Source organism: Lontra canadensis, unplaced genomic scaffold (assembly GCF_010015895.1).
Source record: "Lontra canadensis isolate GAN:19392208 unplaced genomic scaffold, GSC_riverotter_1.0 scaffold29, whole genome shotgun sequence".
NCBI lineage: Eukaryota > Metazoa > Chordata > Mammalia > Carnivora > Mustelidae > Lontra > Lontra canadensis.
In genome coordinates, this window is record NW_022631023.1 from 9,960,208 (window position 1) to 9,980,914 (window position 20,707).

General features: G+C 44.9%; 1 protein-coding gene across 5 annotated transcripts in view; it reads left to right on the top strand.

Moving 5' to 3' along the window:
* RUNX1 (RUNX family transcription factor 1) overlaps positions 1–20,707 on the top strand; it is a 246,527-nt gene that overhangs the window by 155,920 nt on the left and 69,900 nt on the right. For all 5 annotated transcript variants that reach the window (XM_032865373.1, XM_032865370.1, XM_032865369.1 and 2 more), the window contains one exon: positions 6,156–6,312. In XM_032865373.1, the coding sequence (XP_032721264.1) occupies positions 6,156–6,312 (157 nt within the window). The remainder of the gene's footprint in view (positions 1–6,155; positions 6,313–20,707) is intronic.

The window sequence follows — 20,707 nt, forward strand, 5'->3', positions numbered from 1 at the left end:
CGGGGCCGGGTTCTAGAAAGGGGCAGGCGCTGCCCCCCGCGGCCCCTGGTCCATCCTCCTGCTCTCGGGACACCGGGGATGCTGGGTTGCAGTGGCGATCCTCGGTGTGTGTGTGTGTGTAAGGGGATGGATGGGGTGGGACCCGCAGGGGCTGCCTCCAGGGAGGACTGAAAACAATCTGGATGCCCCCAGAGGGGTCCACTGAGGGCCGCCCGGGAGCTCCCTGACAGAGGTCCTTAGCTTTGCTATAAAGTAGAAAAAGTTTTAACCCAGATCTGGCAAGCCTGTCTGCTCCCTTGCTTCTCCCCCGACCCTTGGCTTGACACCCAAGCCTTTCTGCCTCCCTCCGATGGAGGCATCAGGAAATAAAGCTACTTTTATACTTTCGGGTCAGTGAAAATAAAATGACAAGGAAAACTGTCAAGGCTTCCTACCCCCACCCGGTCTTTAACAGTCCCATCGAAATTAGCATGTCCAAAGTCCACGGAGGGCGTAGTTAGCTTTGCAAAAGTTTTTTGAAGAGGTTTTTTTTTTTGCAGCTTCTAGTCTGCTCCTGCCAGAAGCAGCAAGTAGCGAATCCTGTTTCTTTTCCTGGAACCCTCCCGAACCTTATCTCTGGCTCACCTAGATTAAGCCTGGGGCCTGGAAAGGTGGCAAGGCTGTCTTCAGTGAGTCGGGGTCTAACCCGCCAGGGGCATTTCTGTCTGAGGAGGCGGGTGGCGTGGATCTCGAAACTTAAGATGAACCGCTCAAGGGGTCTTCGTTCACTTGAGCCCCTAATCTTGCCCTAGCGTCAAGCTGCCTTTAAAACCCTCGGCCTTCAAGGGGGATGTAGAAACAGAACTGGGCGTTTTAAAACCACCAACACTGAAAAAGTAAAATTGAATTTAAAAACAACAACCACCACAGCCTCCCCACATCCTACACACACACCCCGCCAAAAACAGTAGAAATTTAATTTTGGGGAATTTTCTATTTTTCTGTCTTGAGGGGGTTTAAGAAGGGGCAACTTGTTAGTACAATCTGTAGTCATTCCCTGTTCTTTGAAAGGGCTGAGAAAGGCAGGTGGTGGGGGGAGCTGTAAAGATCAGCTACTCTTTCGTTTTAAGGTAATTGTGCCCTTTAAGGGGAGATTAATTTAACATAAGCTTTTTTCTTTTTTTTTTTAATGGCTCCAGGCCTCTACTGGATCTTGATCTAGTTACAATGGGCAGTGTTGGCTTTTTTATAAAGTACTGTGGGAGTTCTTTAATTTTAAGCTTTATGCACCTTCCAAACTTACATTATGATTCCTAGAACAAAAGAAAATATGTCATTGCCTATGTCTCTAGAAGTTCCTCGGTGTTCTGGAAGCAGAAGGTTTTGAGGGGAAGGGGATGGGGAGTGGGTTGAGCAGCTCAACTGGGCTATTTCCCTGTTGTCCTTCATCTCTGTAGATTTGGGTGGTGAGCTTATTTCAATTTTAAATAATTCTAATCTCTTTACCTAAACAGGCTCCTCTAGCTGGAGGACGGGACTGAGTCCACTTAGTGACAGGGGACTAGACAGGGCTTGGCCCTGGGGCCTCTTTCAGATAAGAGCAGAGGGAGGAGACAAGCGGATAATCGCCCACAGGGTCATTTAAACCGGGGCCCCTGACACACCAATGGAGTGGGTTCGAAGATCTGTGGCTTCCTTTGGGGGTAAATCAGGATCTCTTCTGGATGTCCCCTCCTCTGCCAGAAACCAACGCCCAAACACATCAAAACACTAAGTGATTAATAATCTTCAGGAGGTGAAGTGATGGAGTTTCTCAAGCCGCCCCAAGACAAGCATTATATATTTTTTCTAAAACACTGTAAAAAATCATATAACTTGCTTTTATGAGGCATCAGGGGATTCTTTCCGTAGAAATCTTAGTAACCAAAGAGATTTCTTTTTTCAAAATGACAATTGACTTTAAAATAGAATAAATCAGATTTGTTTTACTGAGTAATAGTTTGTCGTCTCCTAAATGACCAAGGCATAGTTCTCTTGAAAAAATTTCAAGTGGATCTTGAGAATACATGGAGGAAAGGGAAGGACAGCGGAGAAATGAGGCCACTTGAGTAATATCTGTCAGCACTCCGTCCCCATCAAGAGAGGCCTCTTCCTGAAGGAAGCCTGCTCCCTGCACAACTGAAGGGGCAGACAGCATTTTCAGTGAGGGAACGAACCCAAAGGTTAGGCAGTAAAGCAAGATAGCCCTCACAACGTGACTGTGTCCAGGTTGATTGCTTCCGTATCCTTGGCCCCAGTCCGCACTTAGCCATCTACCCGCCTCCTGGACAGTTTCTGTACAAATTACGACTTCAAAATGTGGATTTCAAATAAGCCCCAGACAATCTTTTTAAGAAGTTCATTGGTAAAGAATGACTATATTCCCTGTAATAAGGAGGAGATAATGTGAAACAGTGATAAAGTCTGATGATATTGATGAACAGAGCATTTAAGTGATTCTCTCCCAGTCTCTGAAATCCTATGTGTAAATCCCCTGTTTGAATCTTAGAAACTAAAGGGAGACTTCGAATTATGAATTTTTCCTTCAAATAGATTAAAATCTTCCTATTTGCTTATCCTGGACCCCAAAACATACCCCACCTTCATTTTTCCCATGGAACACCTTTATTTTTTATTTTTTAATTTTTTTAGTACAAAAGAGAGCTATTTTACTACTGGGAAAATCTTCAATTTGCTACGAGTTACCCACTATTTCCAGAAGCAGCCTGAAGAGCTATGTAGATGACTTAGGATATATAAGTATTTTTAAATACTGCAATTTTACAGTTTGTTTAGGCCCCGGTACACCAGGGTCCAAAGGCATAAACATGCCGTCAGCAAGTTCAGAGGTTTTGGATGCTAATAGTCATATTCTTTCCGTAAGAAAGCATTAAGTAGTGTTTCTGTCGGCAAGATTGCAGTCCCTAGGTATGCATTAAATGTCATCTTGGCTGAATTCTGGGTTCCACTCCACAGCTTTCTTTGAAACTCTGTAAAATTAAGGGATCTGAAATAAATGAATTGTAACTGTAATTTCAACCTAATTAGAGTTATTCGAAATGCCAGTTTGAACTGTGAACAGCCTAGCCAACCCCAGTGTGGGGAGACTCATGAAGTGCATAGGAGGGCTGATGTTTTGCCCAACTTCCTGATACTTTAAAAACAGAGAAGTAAAACGAAATATGAGATATCCTTTGGCCAGCAAGTCCCTTCTTGTCTGTTTGGTCTGTGTTAAAATGTAAATGTTTGTGTTTCCTTACCTATTGTTTATAGCTTTTCATTCCAGTTCCTTCTTTTTTTTTCTGTTTGAAGTGAGTTGTTTTTTTTTTTTTTTATGCTCTTCTTATTGTCTATCAGTGGGACAATCTGTACCAAATTAGCAGACGTGTTAGTTTTAATTTTTTTAATTTTTTAATCTAGTCTAAGTGTGCTTGTTAACAATTAGACGATATAGGTTATTAGTGTAATTTAATATTCTCCCCATCCTCCTGCCAAAAAAAGAGAAAGAAGATCTCTCAGATCAATAAAATACAAAACAAAAGAAAATTATCTTCAAGCACCCACATATCTTTGATCTTTGCTGCATTTTTTTTTTAGAAAGGGAGGGGTAGAAAGGGTTAAACTGCTAATTTTGTTAGTCTTAAATTCCAACATCAACAACCTTTTCATATTTAGCCACCATGATCATTTTACTCTATATTTGTTTCTACTTGGTGAAGGTCTCCTGAGTTTGCCAAAAACTGACAAGGATAGTTTTGGAAAGATGAGAGAGGAGCAGAACAGGCCTGGAGCACCGTGAGAGGAGCCAGTGGAGGACGGTGATTTAGCATACATTTTGGAAGATAGACAACAAGATTTACTTATTTTAACCTCTTCCCAGATTCTTCCCCAACAAGAAGTTATTCAGTTTGAAAACCTCGTTTGTTAAGTATAACTAAATGTCAGATTAAAATAGAGAAGCCAGGTCATCACAGGGAGATGGGGATGAGGAAGTAAAAATATGTGTTCAAGGAGGGCATTTCAACACTGTGAGCTAATTTTACAGAAGGAAGTGAAAACAGTGAGAGAAAAAAAGTGGAAAAAATATTCAGAGACTGAAAAAAGCAGAATAGAGCCAGCACATTTTGTGGGAATAGGAGAAAAAAGGTAAAATATGTAAATAACTGATCAAGGAGATATATTTCAATGATGTTTTCGAAACAAAAGGGAATCGTCGTATTACTGCTCTTAATTAAAAGGCAACAAACACACTTATAATGGGAACTAAATATCTAATTAGAGAGTACTTGGGGAATAAATAGCTGTGTTTTTAAATCTCCTTCATAGAAAACATGCCCAGCACTGGGATGGAAAGGATTAGGAAGAAAGATAAAAGCCCAGACTGTGCTCCACAGAGCAAGTGGAATAAGACAGGTGAACATATCTATCTATTGCTGGGCGGGCTCGTTCTCCTGGTCCCCTGGCCACTTGTGAGGAGATGCCTTGCCCTCCCTGTCATACTCTTCAGAAACTGAAAGCTGATGCATCACAAGGAATAAAGGCAAGAGATGGTCACCTGCATGACACGGGGAAGGGGTAATGGCCGAGCAGGCAACGAAGATGGGCATTTCGAGAAACAATGGCTCTGCTATCGTACAAGGGAGCCTATGGCAGCCTTATTTACAGGCAGAAAAAGGGAATTGAAAATATAGGTTAACCCAAGTATGTCATGATGATTAGGTAAAAAGGAATAATAATCCCTGGCGAATTCATTGCTCTTACAACTCAGATACAGAATGAAGAAAGTGATTATATAATTGAATGATTAACACAGAATTCTCTACTAAGAAATTACCATGAGGAGTATCAGAAATGATAGGAATAGAAAAAGTTGGGGCATTTTGATTTGAAATCCTATGACCATTTTAAAAAAATAGGAACAAAGGAAATATAGCTAATAATAATTATCTAGCCCCTAAAAAATCTTTTCCAGAAGAGTCAAATGATGGCCAAGAACTAGAACCAACTGCACAAACCATCTTTGTCATGCTCTTCAGAGCATTTTACCTTGAAATTACTGCTTTTTTATGACCTGAATGTCAAAAATATTTATCCACCAGTTTTCTTCAGTAGCCCTATTAGGAAATCCATTCCTATTCAGTTACATTAAAGGAATTCTTGAAGATCGTCTGGGCTTGGGGAAAACCTCAGTCATCTATCAGGACATAGTTGACACATCTAGGGGACCCACAGATATCAAAATGCCACGTAGTTCCACTCCTGAATTCAGAGCAGTACGCGAAAGTGAGAACCCTCTTCTCTGAGGTCTGTTGACTTTGCAATTAGTAATGAGCAAAGAGTAGATTTCTGATTTTTTGCCTTGCATGCCAGAATTCCCAGCTACTGATAGTCAAAATAAAAGAAGCAAGTAGGGGGTGGGGGTCTCAAAGAGGAACTACAAAGGAAGAGTCATTCAAGAATCATCAGCAAGTCAGTTGTAAAGATTTAATTTAATTTTAGCAGAAATAAGTTTAAACACCTAGAAGCAAAGTGAGCCCTGTGAGGCCTGTCAGTGGACATCTGGATAAGTGAGCAATGGGTCAGGTTATAAACTTACAAATAGAAGACATTGCATTTCTCAGATATTAAGATGATTGCATTCATGAAAAGGCATAGTTTTCAAAGTCCTTGCTGTCTTGTCCCAGCTGCACCAAGTGACCTTAGGTGGCTTTATTAGGTGAATGTTCTAGGATTCCAAAATTTATATTTAGTTCTGCATAATGGTGTTCAAAGAAGTTCTTCCCATTAATAACTTTCTTGTTGTCTTGCTTATCCCTTGCAAACTTAAAGAGGATCACTAGGGCACCTGGGTGACACAGTCAGTTGAGCGTCCAACTCTTGATTTCAGTTCACATCATGATCTCAGGGTCATAAGATCAAGCCCCATTATGGGCTTGGCTCTCAGATCAGAATCTGCTTGAGAATCACTCCCGCTCTCCCCTCCCCCCTGCTCTCTTGTGCGTGCACTGTCTCTCTAAAATAAATAAATACTTTTTTTTAAAGGATCACTTAATTTTAATTTTAAAACAATTAACATCAATGGCATAAAAGTGTACAACATTTCTGATGTCTGCATCTGTCCCTTGGTTGGTGTTTAGGTGGTGGCTCTGGGGGATGTCCCAGATGGCACTCTAGTCACTGTGATGGCAGGCAATGACGAAAACTACTCAGCTGAACTGAGAAATGCCACCGCAGCCATGAAAAACCAAGTTGCAAGATTCAATGACCTCAGGTTTGTCGGTCGGAGTGGAAGAGGTATGTATCTGTCGAAACTAAAATGGGAGTGCAGGGTCTTACATGGCAACAAATCCAAATTTCAAAACTTCTAGAAGTGTCTGTGATGTTCTAGAAATGTCTGTGATGTTCTAGAAGTTTCTGTGATGGGATCCCTGGAAGCATAGTCTTTCTTGTTGATATTGCTACTTCAAGCTTTTAAAAATTACTAATTTAAAATGTGGTATCTTTTTAAGAATCTACCTTTACATTGTTGCTTTCTATTAATGAATTAGTTTAATGTTGATTTGGAACATGCAAAGCATGAATTGTGAATTTCAAGGAAATTCCTCCCATCTTTACAAAAATGTAAAAATATAAAACTCACCACCACGGAAACTAAGGTTATACAACTAGTAACCTCTACTTGATAATTATAAAAAATGTATATCATGGAAGCCTTTAACTTAGAATCCATGTGCTATCTATGACAAGGAACAGAGTTTCAAATGATCACTTGTGATCATTTTAAGAGAAATACAGTAGCTGGTTATTGAAATGTGGTTTCAAGTAAATTTATCATTTTATGATAAATATGAAGACACATTACCATTCTGGTTTGGCAAATGTGATGACATTTATGACCTTTCTGTCACATGTAATGTGGATGCCTTCTAATTATTTGGGGGAGTAGTCAGACCCAGTTAACATTTTAGTACCGATCTGTTCGAGACTAGATTACCCAAAAGAACTGTTGGGTCAGGGCAGTTCACATGTGTGGTTTTATTTTTCTGTGCCTGTTATTAAAGTATTAGAGCAGAGAGAGGAATTTTGGCCCGTAGTCTCCTCTGGTTTCCAGTTATTTTCAAATATTGTGTTTTCTCTGTATTGTAAGAACTGAAGTCGTATTTTATAAATAACATTAAGTACTAGAAGTTTAATGGAAGGAGGAAGGAGAATTTTGAAAATCTCATTTTCATAATATATATTGAATAAGCTAATGAATAAAAGGTATTATGAGTATAATAAAAAAAGACATGATAAATACATAAACAGCAGTAGATGACTCTTGTATTAAAAAAAAGTAAAGCATAACCAGTGGACATTGAAACATAAGACTAATCATTACTCTTTATAAAGACATTCAAAAATACAAGAAGATCTGTGTTTGATTAGTCAAAGAGGGGAAGGGGTAAATGTGTATTGCAAAAAGGACCTTCCTTTTTGCTGTCTTAGCTGCCCACAGTATTTTCAAAAGAGAATCCTAGGTGGAGAAAATAAAAAAAAAAAAATAATGTGATTGAAAATATATGTTCATAATACTAACTATGTTAATAATAGGGTAATACAAAGAAAATTATATCCACTTATTGAAAGCAGGAGAGATCCTATAACATATGAAAGCATAAAGTCATTAAATGGGTTCATTTGTTATATTAAAAGTCCCCGCCTTTCCGTAAATGGAATTCACATTATGATTCAGAGATGTGTGTTTGGAAAACATCTTGAAGGCTTCAGATGAGGAGCTGGCAGAGCAGGTGAGAAGCCAATAAAACACAAAGGCCCCTATTGCTTGGTCTCTGCCTACCAGCCTAGCTGACAATCTTTTCAGTTCTTGTGGATTTATTCCATTAGGGACGATGGCTGAGGCCCCTTGGGTTGCCTTTCCAGGGAAAGTCCTATCATCGTAGTGTGCATCAATGAAGGACCCCGTGTCAGATTTTGGTTAGAAAAGTTTGGGAACCATGAAGGGATGGTGCCTGCGAAGCTTTCCCATGAGAAATGCTGTAGGGCTTTGGGGCAGTGTGCAGTAAGTCGGCGATAATAAAGACTGGGATTTTGAAAGCAGCGTGCTTCCTTTTCTGGCATGGAGGGCTGGGCTCTGGTCCCTCATTGGCCATTTCTGTTTTGAGTGGGTGACTAATAGAGGTGCCTGGTGTTTACTTGGGTAACAGTGAACTGTTTCCCCAAGGTGTGGATTGTTTGCAGTTGGCTGCCTTATTCGTGCCAGTATGCCCTAGAGTTTGCATAAAACCCAAAGAGTAAAATAGCTATGACCAAGGCCAGCTGTCTTCAGATAACCTGGAATGAGAAAACTGATGAAAATGCCATAAATAGACAATATCTGTTTTGAATAGTTTCCGCTTCCCGGGAGTGATCTAAGCAATCCAAAATACAGGAACCCTAATTCCATGTTTGACCCGATTCCGGTTACCCATGTATTACCTGTGTATTGTTGGTCTTGAGTGGGTTGTTTTTCTGTTTGTTTGTTTGTTTGTAGGGTTTTTTGTTTTGTTTGTTTTTGTTTTTCTGGTCTGCTACAAAACAAAATGAGCTGTCAGGAGGCCCCGTTTGACTTTGTTTCATGATCTCTCTCCAGTCATAAAATACAACTTGATTTTACTCTCTTGAGTGTAAGTGTCAACAGCAAAGCCTGCCAGATTATTTTTTTTCAATTTGCTTCCCATTATGAAGAGAACAGAGGATTCTCACTAATTTTGACAATTAATCTTCCTCCCTGAATCTTGTCCTTTAAAAGTTTCATCATGTTTTATGAAGCGATCGTAAGACTATTTACTGTTTCATTTTCTGTTTCTGAAAATGTGCCTGAAAACACGTCATTGGCATCAACACGCCACCGTGGCCGAGAAGGTCCTGGCTGTTGGCTCATCCAAACATTTCAATGCCAGGTTCGCATTCTGTCAAACAGCACTGATCCGATGGTTTCTTAAAAGGGCTTGGTTCTCAGTTCTAAACGAAGGGCAGAGAAAGAAACTCCCTTTACTTTTGCTGCTGCCAGTCCGTGGAGTTTGGAAAACATGGAAGGGCTTTTCTCTGGTCGACAAAACTGATTTGTCTGGGCCCTGGCTCCTCTCCAGGATCACAACTTATAACCTCAAGTTCAGCCTGTAACCGGGAAAACCTGCCCATCCGGCTTTTAGGGCCTTGCTGACAACATTGGCCCCTGAAAAATATTGGTGAAGGCTTCACGTCGGAACTGTCTTCCTATTTCCCCCTCCCTCCTTTTTCTCCTGGCCCGTTTAAATTTCATGCAGGGGATACTTTCCCCTTAGGGTTTGCTCCCTCTGGATTCAGTGTCTCCATAGGACTGGACTCTGTCCTTACAGGGCAAGAGGAGAGGGCAGCCCCCCAGGGATGAGAGGTGATGCCGAGCACACAGATCGTTGATCAGGACTTTCACACTTAACCACACGTTCTGAAGAACCGTCCCTCACCCCCTGGAAAGTTGAAGTTCAGGATCAAAAGAAGTTCTTTTGGGCAAAGTTAATTAGCAGTAGCTTAGGTCAGTTGACATCAACAATCGAGGCAGGTTATCACTGGTATTTTCAGTTACAAGAAAGCGTCTCATGGCTGCCGCTGAGAGACACTGAAGAAATTTTAGCAGGGAGAACTCTGAGTGCTTCTGTCGCTGTTGTAGTACATAATCAGTTGGAAAGGAATTCATTAATCAGGGAAAACGGCTCTAGTTAATTCATTTTAGAACCAAAGAGGAAATCTACCAGACCGTATCATCAACCACATCATGAAGGGGGGAGAGAATCCAGTGCAAATTTCCTCCTAATTCCTAAGAATATGATTTTTTAATCTTTTGGGAACATCATAGATAATTGTGAAAATCCTTTTCTCCCAAGGGGGGAAAAATATGCATGTGCCCCTCTGCCCAGAGTTTCATGCTCGTTTCAGTTTCCAGGACTGTTGAGGCTCGTTTGTGGACCTTCTGGGATCCACGGGCCACCCCCCCAAAGCTGAGCGTCTGAGAATTTGGAACTTTGCCTTGACCATGGAGGGCTGGCCTCGCACTAGGCTGCACCGAGTAGTTAAGTGGAATGTGAATAAATGAACAGACAAGGTGGACATCCTTCTTGCACCTTGTGTGTTTTGGTAACACCTGCTTTTATTATAGCCAGGAATGGGTTTCTATAATTAGGAAAATAGATCCCATTCAAACTGCTGGTCCAAACCTCCCAAAAGCCATCAGGTATGCACACATGCAGTCCTTCTCTAGTGAATGCCTAAGCTCCCCCTGCCCCTCACCTGTCCCTCCTGTCACACACACCCCTGCAGAACTGCATCGTGAATCCCACCCTCAGCCCCAGGAGGTCTGAAAGTTCTCCCATCTGGTAGAATGGGGTTTAATTCCTTGGAGGAATTTCTGTTTATGTTGACCTCCCACTTTCAAAATAGTTCCCCTTCCCAATGCTTTTAAAAAATGAAATTCCTTCATTATGTTCTTGCTATGGATGTCTTTCCAGACATAATATTTACCCTGTCACAATCTGGGTTATTGCATATTTGTGTAATGTTTGTTACTTAAGGCAGTTTCATTCTTACAGTATTTTGCAGTATTTGAGGAACAGTATGGGGAGGTTGCTTTCAGATGAGTGAAAGGCCATGGCTGGGATGAAGGGAAAGTCTATTTGAGCTGTCCTGGTGTTCTGCACGAAAAGAGACATGTCTTTATGGAGTGGTTGTTACTTAGAAATGGTTGGAATGACTCACAATATTATCATAGGACCCAAGTCATTCTCCCTTCCATCCCAGAGTCCCATAATGAGGGGCAGGAAAAATTTATCTGACAACCCCAGAGCTATTCCATGGGCAACATTCAAGATAATAAAGCTAGCAATCAGATCTCCTGGAGAAAATACCAGAAAAAGACATGATTAAAAGCAACAACAATGAAAAAAGACCAGCTTCTGAGACACCAAGCCCCAGGCAGCCCCAGCAAGTAATTCCTTTGGATGGCAGGTCGAAAGCTGACGTCCCTGATCTGATGGAGAATTCATCTTTAGAGATCAGGTTTCTCATTCTGTTTCCTTTTTGCCAATAAAAGGGTAGCAATACTTTCTCAAAGCAAGTTGCTCCCTACCCCCAGCCACTACCCCTGGCAGTCCTGGTTTCTGCTTATACCATGGCAAGGACCAGGAAGGAAAGCTCTCTTGGAAACTGCTTAAGCCTGGAACATAGAGTTTCACAATCTATCTCTTCATGGTTTTCTTGCTGATTTTATGAAGTGCCAGACATCACCGATAGTGTCAGACAGCATTTTTTAAATGAAACTAATGGTATGAATACTATTTCAGAGTTGGTGGTCAGATGCTAGACTTTCACCCACCCTACACCCCTTCCGTGCCGGCCAGCTTGCGTTTGGTCAGGGCGGTCGCTTTTGGTGGGGACTGAGGACTATCAATCAGAAAGAGCCTCCGAGAGAAATAACGGTTGAATGATTTTTAGAGCTTCCTGTTTCAGCAGCAAGCATTATAGACATAAACAGTGATCCGGCCAACGGCTGCAATGCTGCTCTGGTTCTAATAAATCAGTTTTGTATTTTCTTTTTGTGCTGGTTGGCAAGGGGCGAGAGAGGGTGGAGAAGATGTGTTATGGAGGAGCAGAGTCTGTGTCATTTTTTTTTTTTTAAAGAAAAATTACTTGTCAGAAACGAGAGAGGGTATACTGTCTGGTGACCGTTCTCTTTCTGTTGGTTATGAAACGAGTCCAGATCAGTAAATGGATATTTATAAGGAGTCGTGTCCTGTCAGTGGAGGTTCTGTGGCTTTGGAGGATCTGTTGGACTTTCAGTCGGTGGTGGGTGTGTGAGTGTGTACACATGGGCACACATATCCATCCTCCCACTGAGAAGTCGTCTTGGACCAAATTATCTTTGGGACTAAATGCATGCTAATCACATCTTCTCACTGAAGCCTAAATGATGCAATTGACAAAAATTAATAAGTGAGCAGCGTGGACCAAGTGTTCATAGGAACACTTCCAAATACGCTGCTTTTATCTGTTCACTTGTGGGGTGTTGGGGATGAACTGCTGTTCCTTGAGATTTGTATTTCATACACACACCTTAGTGGATTCCTGGCAATGTCTGTCCCCCTTCACCAGTGAGTCCCGCACTCGACAGAGTGTACACAGTCTGACTAAACTGTCCAAAATGGAGCTCTCCTTGGTGTACGCTTTGCCTTGCGCGGATTTGGGACTCAGACATGTGGCCCAGACCCTGTTGGCCTACACTGGGCGTGGATCCATAGGAAGTCTGTTTGTTGTCACTGAACTTGTCTCCAGGGAGCATTTCAGGTTGTTGAGGACCCCCAAACCATGCAGCGATCCCAACAAGCTTCTTGGAGAAAGGCCCGTGGCCTTTCAGCTGTCAGGTTCAAAAACGTGTGTCTCGTGATTTCGTGGGTGAAGATGCATTCGTTTAGAAGCTACGTAACCTGTGTTTTTCTCCAGGAAGATGTTAGGTAAATTTCCCACTTATTTTTCAATTTAGATTAATCCCGGCTTCTACCTGGAGAGTTAAGACCGTCCTTACGAATGTACAGGAGACACGAATTACAGATCCCTTCCAACTCCCCCAGCCTCCCAACCCAAGGAAAAACCTGGGTCTGGTTCCTGGGAGGGCTGGCAGGCATTCTCACGGGCGCTGTGTGGCCCTCCCTGAGTCACCGTGTGCAAACAAAGGAGACTCTCCTTGGCTGAAACCAAGGCAATGCACAGAAAAGGGGCGGTGTGAGCACCGTTGGTAATCTGTGCACTTATCAGATCTGGGCAACGAGGCAAGGAGGGATGGGCCTTTTCGAGGTGGAAACATTCCAGTTTGCTCAAGGCCGTGGTTTTGGGTCCTCACAGATGTTTTTCCTTCATTCTTACATGAAACCGCTGTGTGGAGTACAATCGGTATCTATTTATGTATTTAGAATTAATGAGGAGCTGACCTAAACTCATCTCATAATAAGGCTTTGTCTGCCCCATTAAATGGTGTGTCTCCAGGACCTGCTCCGCTGGGTCTTTCCAGATGCTCTGCCTTCATTGTCCCATTGGAAACCTCATGGCAGTTCACAGTTGGTATTTTATCGGTCTGTCTGCTTGCCGATTTTGATGGTGGTCTCTCCGAGTGGTTCCCGGCTAGGGTGATTTGGACTCCCCTGGGACACTTGTCAACAGCTTACAGACATGTTTGGCTGTCACAGCTGGGATAGGGGACTGCTGGGGACATCTAGTGAGTGGAGCCCAGGGACTCTACTAGACACCCTGTGCACTTAGAACAAACCCCCTGACAGCACAGTTACCCGTCTGAAACGTCAGTCCTGCCGAGACTGAGAACCCTCAGCTCACATCACACTCATTCATAAGAAGTCGTGAAATCTCTCCCTTGCCCCTCTACCTTCACTTTCTGCCTCTCTACAAAATGCATGAAACATGTACATTTAAAAAGTACACAGAGAATAAAAAAAAGAAAATTAGAAACCATCTCTGAGTATTAAGTCTTTTTTTAAAGATTTTATTTATTTATTTGACAGAGAGAGAGATCACAAGTAGGCAGAGAGGCAGGCAGAGAGAGAGGGGGAAGCAGGCTCCCCGCCGAGCAGATGCGGGGCTCTCTCCCAGGACCCTGAGATCATGACCTGAGCCGAAGGCAGAGGCTTAACCCTCTGAGGCACCCAGGCGCCCCTTAGGTCTTAATTTAAGGATGAAGACATACCAGTGTTCTATACACATAGAATCACCCCCATCTCCAAACACCAACATCCTGGACGGGGCGATGTGGTGGTGGGGGCCAGAAGAGGCCAAAGGTGGGGTGGGCCACATAGCAGGAGAAGCTTTTCCTGGAAGACTCCCCCCATTGCAGATGCTCCCCCAGGAATGTCCTACGGATACAGGTCCACAGGGACAGTTAGAAATAATGAAAGGATCCTGCTGGTTTCTCAGTGCTCAGCACCACCCCCCGTGGGGCTTCAGTCTGGGACCCCAGATCCCCTGTCCAGGAACACAGAGGGATATGAATGGCCAATGTCCACTCAAACTAAAGAGTGTGTAAAGCCAAGTCCTGGAAGGCATCCCTGACATACATACCTTGCAGATGTTGGAAAGGGCTTGGTCTGCACACCTGAAAAAAAAAAAAATGTGTGTGTGGGACATATAGAAGGACAAGAGAAGGGACCCAAGTTGCTGGCCGTCTCTGAGATGGCCCTGGGTTTGCAGGTACCACGGACAGACAGGTGGATTCTTCCAGAGCTTTCTCCCACCTGCCCCAACACATCTGCTCTCACCTTGTTTCCCACACTGAAGAGTCAGGCAAAGGTGGTTTGAAAAAAATCCAATGAGTCCTCTCGGGGTTCTTCTCATATCCAGGTAACATCTGCTGCGGGTTGAATTTCTCAAATACCTTTTGCCATGAGGGCTTTCTCTGGTTTTTGTTTGGTTGCTTGCTTTTACTGTGCATGGGAAGCCCCACACCTAACTCTCCTGCCCCATGGATACACCTGCTTCTTTTCGCTCCCCTCAGTGAAGCGGCCATCTCCCCGATTCGGCATGGAGCTCCAGTGTGTGTCAAATAATGTGAGAAAGCTAGCTATTGGAATGGGAGTTTGGGGACACCTGGGTGGCTCAGTTGGTTGGACGACTGTCTCCGACTCAGGTCATGATCCTGGAGTTCCTGGATCGAGTCCCGCATCAGGCTCCCAGCTCCACGGGGAGTCTGCTTCTCCCTCTGACCTTCTCCTCGCTCATGCTCTCTCTCATTGTCTCTTTCTCAAATAAATAAATAAAATCTTAAAAAAAAAAAAAAAGAAGGGAATGGGAGTTTGGCGGCCTCATCTGTGCTGGGGACTGCACAGAGCCCACGTGCTGTCCCTACATGTGCTTGGGAGTAAAGGTCGCCAGGGCCAGAGCTCAAGAACAGCTGTGGCATGTGTGGGGGCAGGGCGGTGGTAATTGAGACCCAAGCACCCTGAGAGACATGCCCACAACTCCCAAGAGGTGGAATCCCCAGAATTTTCAAAACCTAGAAAGGCACCTTGTGGTATCACCCGAGCCTGGTGCCGAGTGGGTATTTCTCATGAAATATCTTCAAATAGTGACTACCCCAGGACTCTTGCTCCCTAAGCGTTGTAGTCTCATGGTTCCTACATACACAGGCTTGACTGGATTCTCTACTGACTGAGGCGAGCATCTCACCCTCAACACTATCAACGTTTAGGGCTGGTGTTTCTTTGTCGCAGGGCCGTGCGGCATGTTGTTGGATGGCTGGCAGGATCCCTGGCCTCAGTCCAGGAGCCAATAACATGTCCCCTCCCAGTTGCAACAACCACAGATGTCTGCAGGCATTGCCAAAATCCTCGGGGGTGAGGGCGGGAGTAGAGGGATGCCCCCTACCCTCGTTGAGAACACTGGCACAGAGCTGTGCATCCGTGGGCAAGTGACTTGACCTTTCTGAGCCCGATTCTGGCTTTGTCCTTGGGGGTGGGGTGGGGTGGTGTGCAGGGAGGACAACCTGCCCTAAGACCCACGCTATGCCTTATTACCTTATGTGGTTCATCTGCTTCAGGGACACTAACGCGATAGAGGAGGGGGTGGAAACTCTGTGAGCTGGTAACAACAATGGGAACCTGCTTTTTTGTTTATCCAAACAGATGAGTTTTTTCCAGGAAGGGACCATCAACCCTTGCCCTCTCTCCTCAGCCACGTGGAGTTCTTAGGTCGCAAAAGAGTTCTACACAGCGGGCACTGAGATTTCAGATTAGCGATGGCAGGGAAGAAATTAAATATGTCCTGTAATATGAAGCACTGTTTTTCATGGGAAAAGAAGTTCTCCCAACGTAGCCATTCCAAGTCTTTTGTCCAAACATTAATGGCATGCAAATATTTATGATTCATACATGCCCCTTTAATTCCCAACCGTATTTTAACAATAAACACTGCATTTTCACAATGAAGCAGAATAATCCCTTTGTCCTCTCGATGGGCTCCGCAGGCTGGCACCCAGCAGCATCACATTCTTCCTGCACGGTAATTGCTGACTCCACCCAGGTTTAGGGAGTTTTATGGTAGTCTCACGGCAGCCTGCCTTGGACTGTGCTTAAGGACATCCTGGCTGTTCCATTGGAAGCCATCTTAAGGTTGTATCAGCGTTTTCAGAAACTGCAAGTGAACATCCTTGCACTTTTTCTTTTGGCCATCTATAAATGGGGGAATTCATTAATCTGGCTATGACTTGGAAAGGTCTCTTACTATGCTGGCATCTTGCATTCTATCCAAATCCAAGGGTTCTAGATGATACTAAAGCCATTGTCTCCCATTCAAGGGTCCTCTGATTCATAATGACAGCATAGAACATATACGTCTAGCTGTGATGATTCTGCAGGTCTTTGGAAGGTAGCATGGCATGTATGAGACGTGGGTGCCCTTGCAGGACTTGCTAAGAGGTGCTAGTCTCGGTCTCCCCATCTGTGCAGTAGGTGTGATGGTGCCTTTCATACACACTTGGAAGGTTATCAGGATGACTGAAACAAGATAATGTCAGTGTGGCAGGACTCAGGAAGAACCGTACCTCAGTGTGGTCCTTCCCTCTGCAGCGAGAAGTGCTGGGGGGCGGCTGGGTAAGAGCCAGTGGAATCAGCCCATGAGTCCCTGAATAAGAACATGAGGAAGGAGACTGTTTTCCAGTGTCCACTCCTGGATACAAGGAATTCTGTTATCCTGAAAAGAACCTCGTAAAATGAGAGTGCTGGAGATGCAGCAGGAGTTTCATAAATATTCATAAATAAATACGATAATAGCATTATGATCATTGCCGCAGACATTTGCTGGACCTTTTGACACAGGCAGGAACTTGTGTTGTCCATTTTAATTGGTGAGTCTCACACAGGCTTTGGACCCTTCCAATCAGGGAAGTATATTGTCCATTGCTTTTTTCTGAGAACCGACTCCCACCCCCAAAGGTCACTGGATGAGGGTACCTCATTCATTCTTTATTCAGTCGTTCATCAGATGTGCACGATGCATATTGTCATCTCAGTTGAGACATTTCAGGGTGTGGAAGAGTATCCAGGTGAAGGCATAGAGAAGAGTGTCCAAGCAGAGAAAATAGGGTGGGGAGGAATGCCTGGTCTGTCCAGGAGCCAGGAGATGCTTGGGTAGCCTTCTGGGGAAGATCTTGGAGCAGGATGAGACCCAAAGAGCTGCTCAAGACCTTGACATCCATCCACACGGGGAATTTTGGTCTGCTCCCAGGAAAATGGAGAGCCACCAGCTTGTATTGCAGCAGGGACTGGATGTACCCGGATACAAATTGTAGGAAGATAGGCAGATTACAGACGGAAGAAGGGAAATGATGCCTGGGGTACAGGGACCGAGAACTTCCAGTTCTCCCTGCAGGCAGCCTCAGATGAATGCATACCCAATTTGCAGAAAGCTCATTTGGTAATTGTCATTGTGCCCAGAGTCCACTCCTGCCAGGCCCTGCCTACCACACCCCCAGCCTTGCCTGGGGCTTACCTCTTCTTCTGTCTTAGCCTCCACACCCACCTGACCTCATGCTTCCTAGGAAGCAGCCACTGTGTGGTTTAGAAGACTGGTGGCAGGAATAGAAGACCCCAGCGCTGCCTTGCTTTCTAAGTGTCCACCCCTGGACCTCTGGGTAGCACCAGTGTGGTGTTGGGCTGTGTATTTGAGCCACTGGACCATCACTCAAACAGAATCTGGGCTAGGACGAGGCCACTTTGATCACTTGTCCTATGTTAGCTTCTAGTTCAGCTTCTGCTGGGGAACTTGGGCCACCAACCAGAGGGCTCTCATGGCAGCAGGTGTGGCCTTGGCCTAAAGCTGTAAATTCAGGGTCTTAGAAGTGTTTGGGCTAAAAGGATTAAAACCTGATTCTTCCACCAAAATACTCAGGAACTCTGATACCAAAAGAAAAGGGGAGATTAGCGAGGGACTGTGAAATGTAGGGAAAAGAGTGCAAGGTCACATGACCATCATAGCCCCTTGGGGTTTGGTAACTACTCTCCCTGAAGAAGCCTCCTCCCCCATTCCTTTGGTAAAGCTGAGCTCACACCCGAGCCACAGAAAAAGGCAAGCGATGCTTTCAAAGTGAAATCAGATCTCATAAGGAACCAGCTGTCAGAACCGAAAGTTTATGGAAGAATTCATTGATCCAGTTATCAGACATTTTGTACTGTCTTGGAACAGAAGACACAAAGATTAATAAAATGCTGTCCCTGTCCTCAGCTTGTTTTTAATAGAATATCTCCAGAGAAAATGTTTTGCATGTTTTTGGTTTTCTGTAAGTAAACCAACTTTTTCAAACAATCCATCTTTGCAAAAAAAAAAAAAAAAAAAAAAAAAGCTGTTTTTTATGAAAAACTGAGTTCTGTGTTTTGAGCTTCTGTCAGTAGACTTTGGGGTTGGGGGTGCCTATAGCATGGGCCTCCCACCTACATTTTGCCCGTGTGGATACAGGTACAATTACATAAACACATCCGCAAACATAGGAGGTCCTTTGCACGGAATTGGGCACACATCAACATCTTGATTTCGGTTCAGTTTAGAGAAAGTAGGAAATTTCTGTGCCACTTGAAGGATTTGTGCCCTCTTCAGAAATCCCCAAATAAACAGTGATACAGCTGGACTGTCAAAAGTCGTGGTATGTGTTTGGATGACGAAATGGACAGAGAGCAAAAGCATGAATTTTGGCCCTTAGGTTGGTTGTTCCAGTGGAAAAGTGAGACATGTAAATTAAAAATATTTTGTGAAAAATATTTCAGCTGTCCCCTTGGAATCGGAGGGTGCATTAATTTTCATACTCAGTTATCCTTGATGAAAAAGGAGGCGGGGCATAATCTATACAGTAAAAGAAGAAAGCCTCCGGCAACATTTCAGAATCAGTTGGGATTTCCAGAATTTGCGAAGGGCCAAACTGGGGCCTTCACAGGCTTTCTTGTTTCTCAAAAGATGCATTTTTGTTTTGTTTTGTTTTGTTTTGTTTTTCTTTTTTCCTTTGATTTTTCCTGACTCGCTGCCTGCCGTGTTTTAAGTGTGTGAGCACAACCGGCTTTCCTGCAGCGATGAACGCATGCGTGAGAACTGTGCTGGGGCCTCGCGCGGCTGTATGACCCCCCACGCAGACGGTCCTCTGTGCCTGCAGCCTTCCCTTGCGTGACAAAGGGCAAGTTTCACATCCCACCGAAACTGCCCAAAAAGGAGAAGATGACTCACAGGTCCAAACGGACCCCAAGGACAGCCCAGCTGCTGAAGAGCCCCAGCAGGGGGCTTGGCTCCCCAGGAGCCAAGCCCTGGGAGGGACAGTCACAACAGGACTGGAGGATAGTTGGAAAGTCGCCCCTGACGCCACTGGAGCAGGGGGACGTTGCTGTGACGGGACAGCCCCCCCCCCCCCCCGAATCTGCTCTTTGACTTCTGGACTAGAGAGGAGTTGGAGTGGCCTTTACGCCTCTTCTTCCCCTCCCCGCCCTCGACCCTTTGGGGAGCAGTTCTGAGGTTTAGCCACTTCCCAGATGCGGTGAGGAAGTGGAGTGGGCGCCCGGGCCATGCGGAACTGCAGTGTCCAGCCGCGGCTTTATGAGACCACAGTCGGCTGTCAGAGTTCACCAGCCCCAGGGCCCACAGGCGCGGGGAGACCCAGTGGGCAGAGCAGGGGTTGCCTTGCTGCGCGGGTCAGGGCCACTAGCGTCCGCGAGGACTCACCCTTGACCTTCTTCCCAACTAAATAAAGCAGGCAGTATTTTGTCCTGCACTTGGACGAACAAGCTGGCGTCTAGGGGGAGGCCACAGGCTCTGCTGGGGAGCATTTGGCCCAGCTTGTTTATAAGGCAGATCAGCCAGCCACAGCTGTGACTCGCCAAGATCGCCAGCTGGCGGGCCGGAGTGAACTTGACCTTCGAGTTAAACGTGCAGTCTCCCTGATGGGGCTGTGGGCCTCGCTCTGCTGTCCTGCTGGCCTCCCTGTGCGCTCTGCCTTGGTTTGCTGGAATTTAGGGAAGGGGCCTGGTGGAGCTCTGTGGGTGCAGCCTCCCCAGTACTGACCTGCACACCCCATCACCCCCTTGTCAGACCCCAGCACCCCTCCTCACCTGCTCCTCCTCCTGGGATTGCCCAAGGCTCAGTCATTGCAGAATCACGTTTCTCATGTCTCTAACGATAATTAAACTAATACTTGCTGACTCGTTATTTCATTTCACTTGCATAATAGCACTGTGAGATGGAAAGACTGGTATTAGCCCCATTTCTCAGATGACAAAGCAGAGGCCCAGACGGGTTAAGTAACTTGCCCAAGGTCACACAGCTAGCAAGTGGCAGAGATTTAAGACACGGGCATTTTGGCTTGAGGGTCTGGACCAGACCTAGCCCTCTCTATATTCCCAGGGCCACCAGATTGTATAATCAGTGCCTTATCTTTTGTTGTTTTTGGGTGTCAGGGAGCCCTTCTGTCCCTTGCCATGTCCTCCCACCTTATTCAGTTCCAGGGTTTGTGCTTCTAAATCGTTTCCAGCTGGAACCCAACCATGGACCAGAGCAGAGGCTGCTCTCTGGACTAGGGGTTAGGTCTCCATGATGGGGGAGAAGGGAGGTTTCAGTGCCCCCCACCCCTTTAGCTCCCAAATCCCCA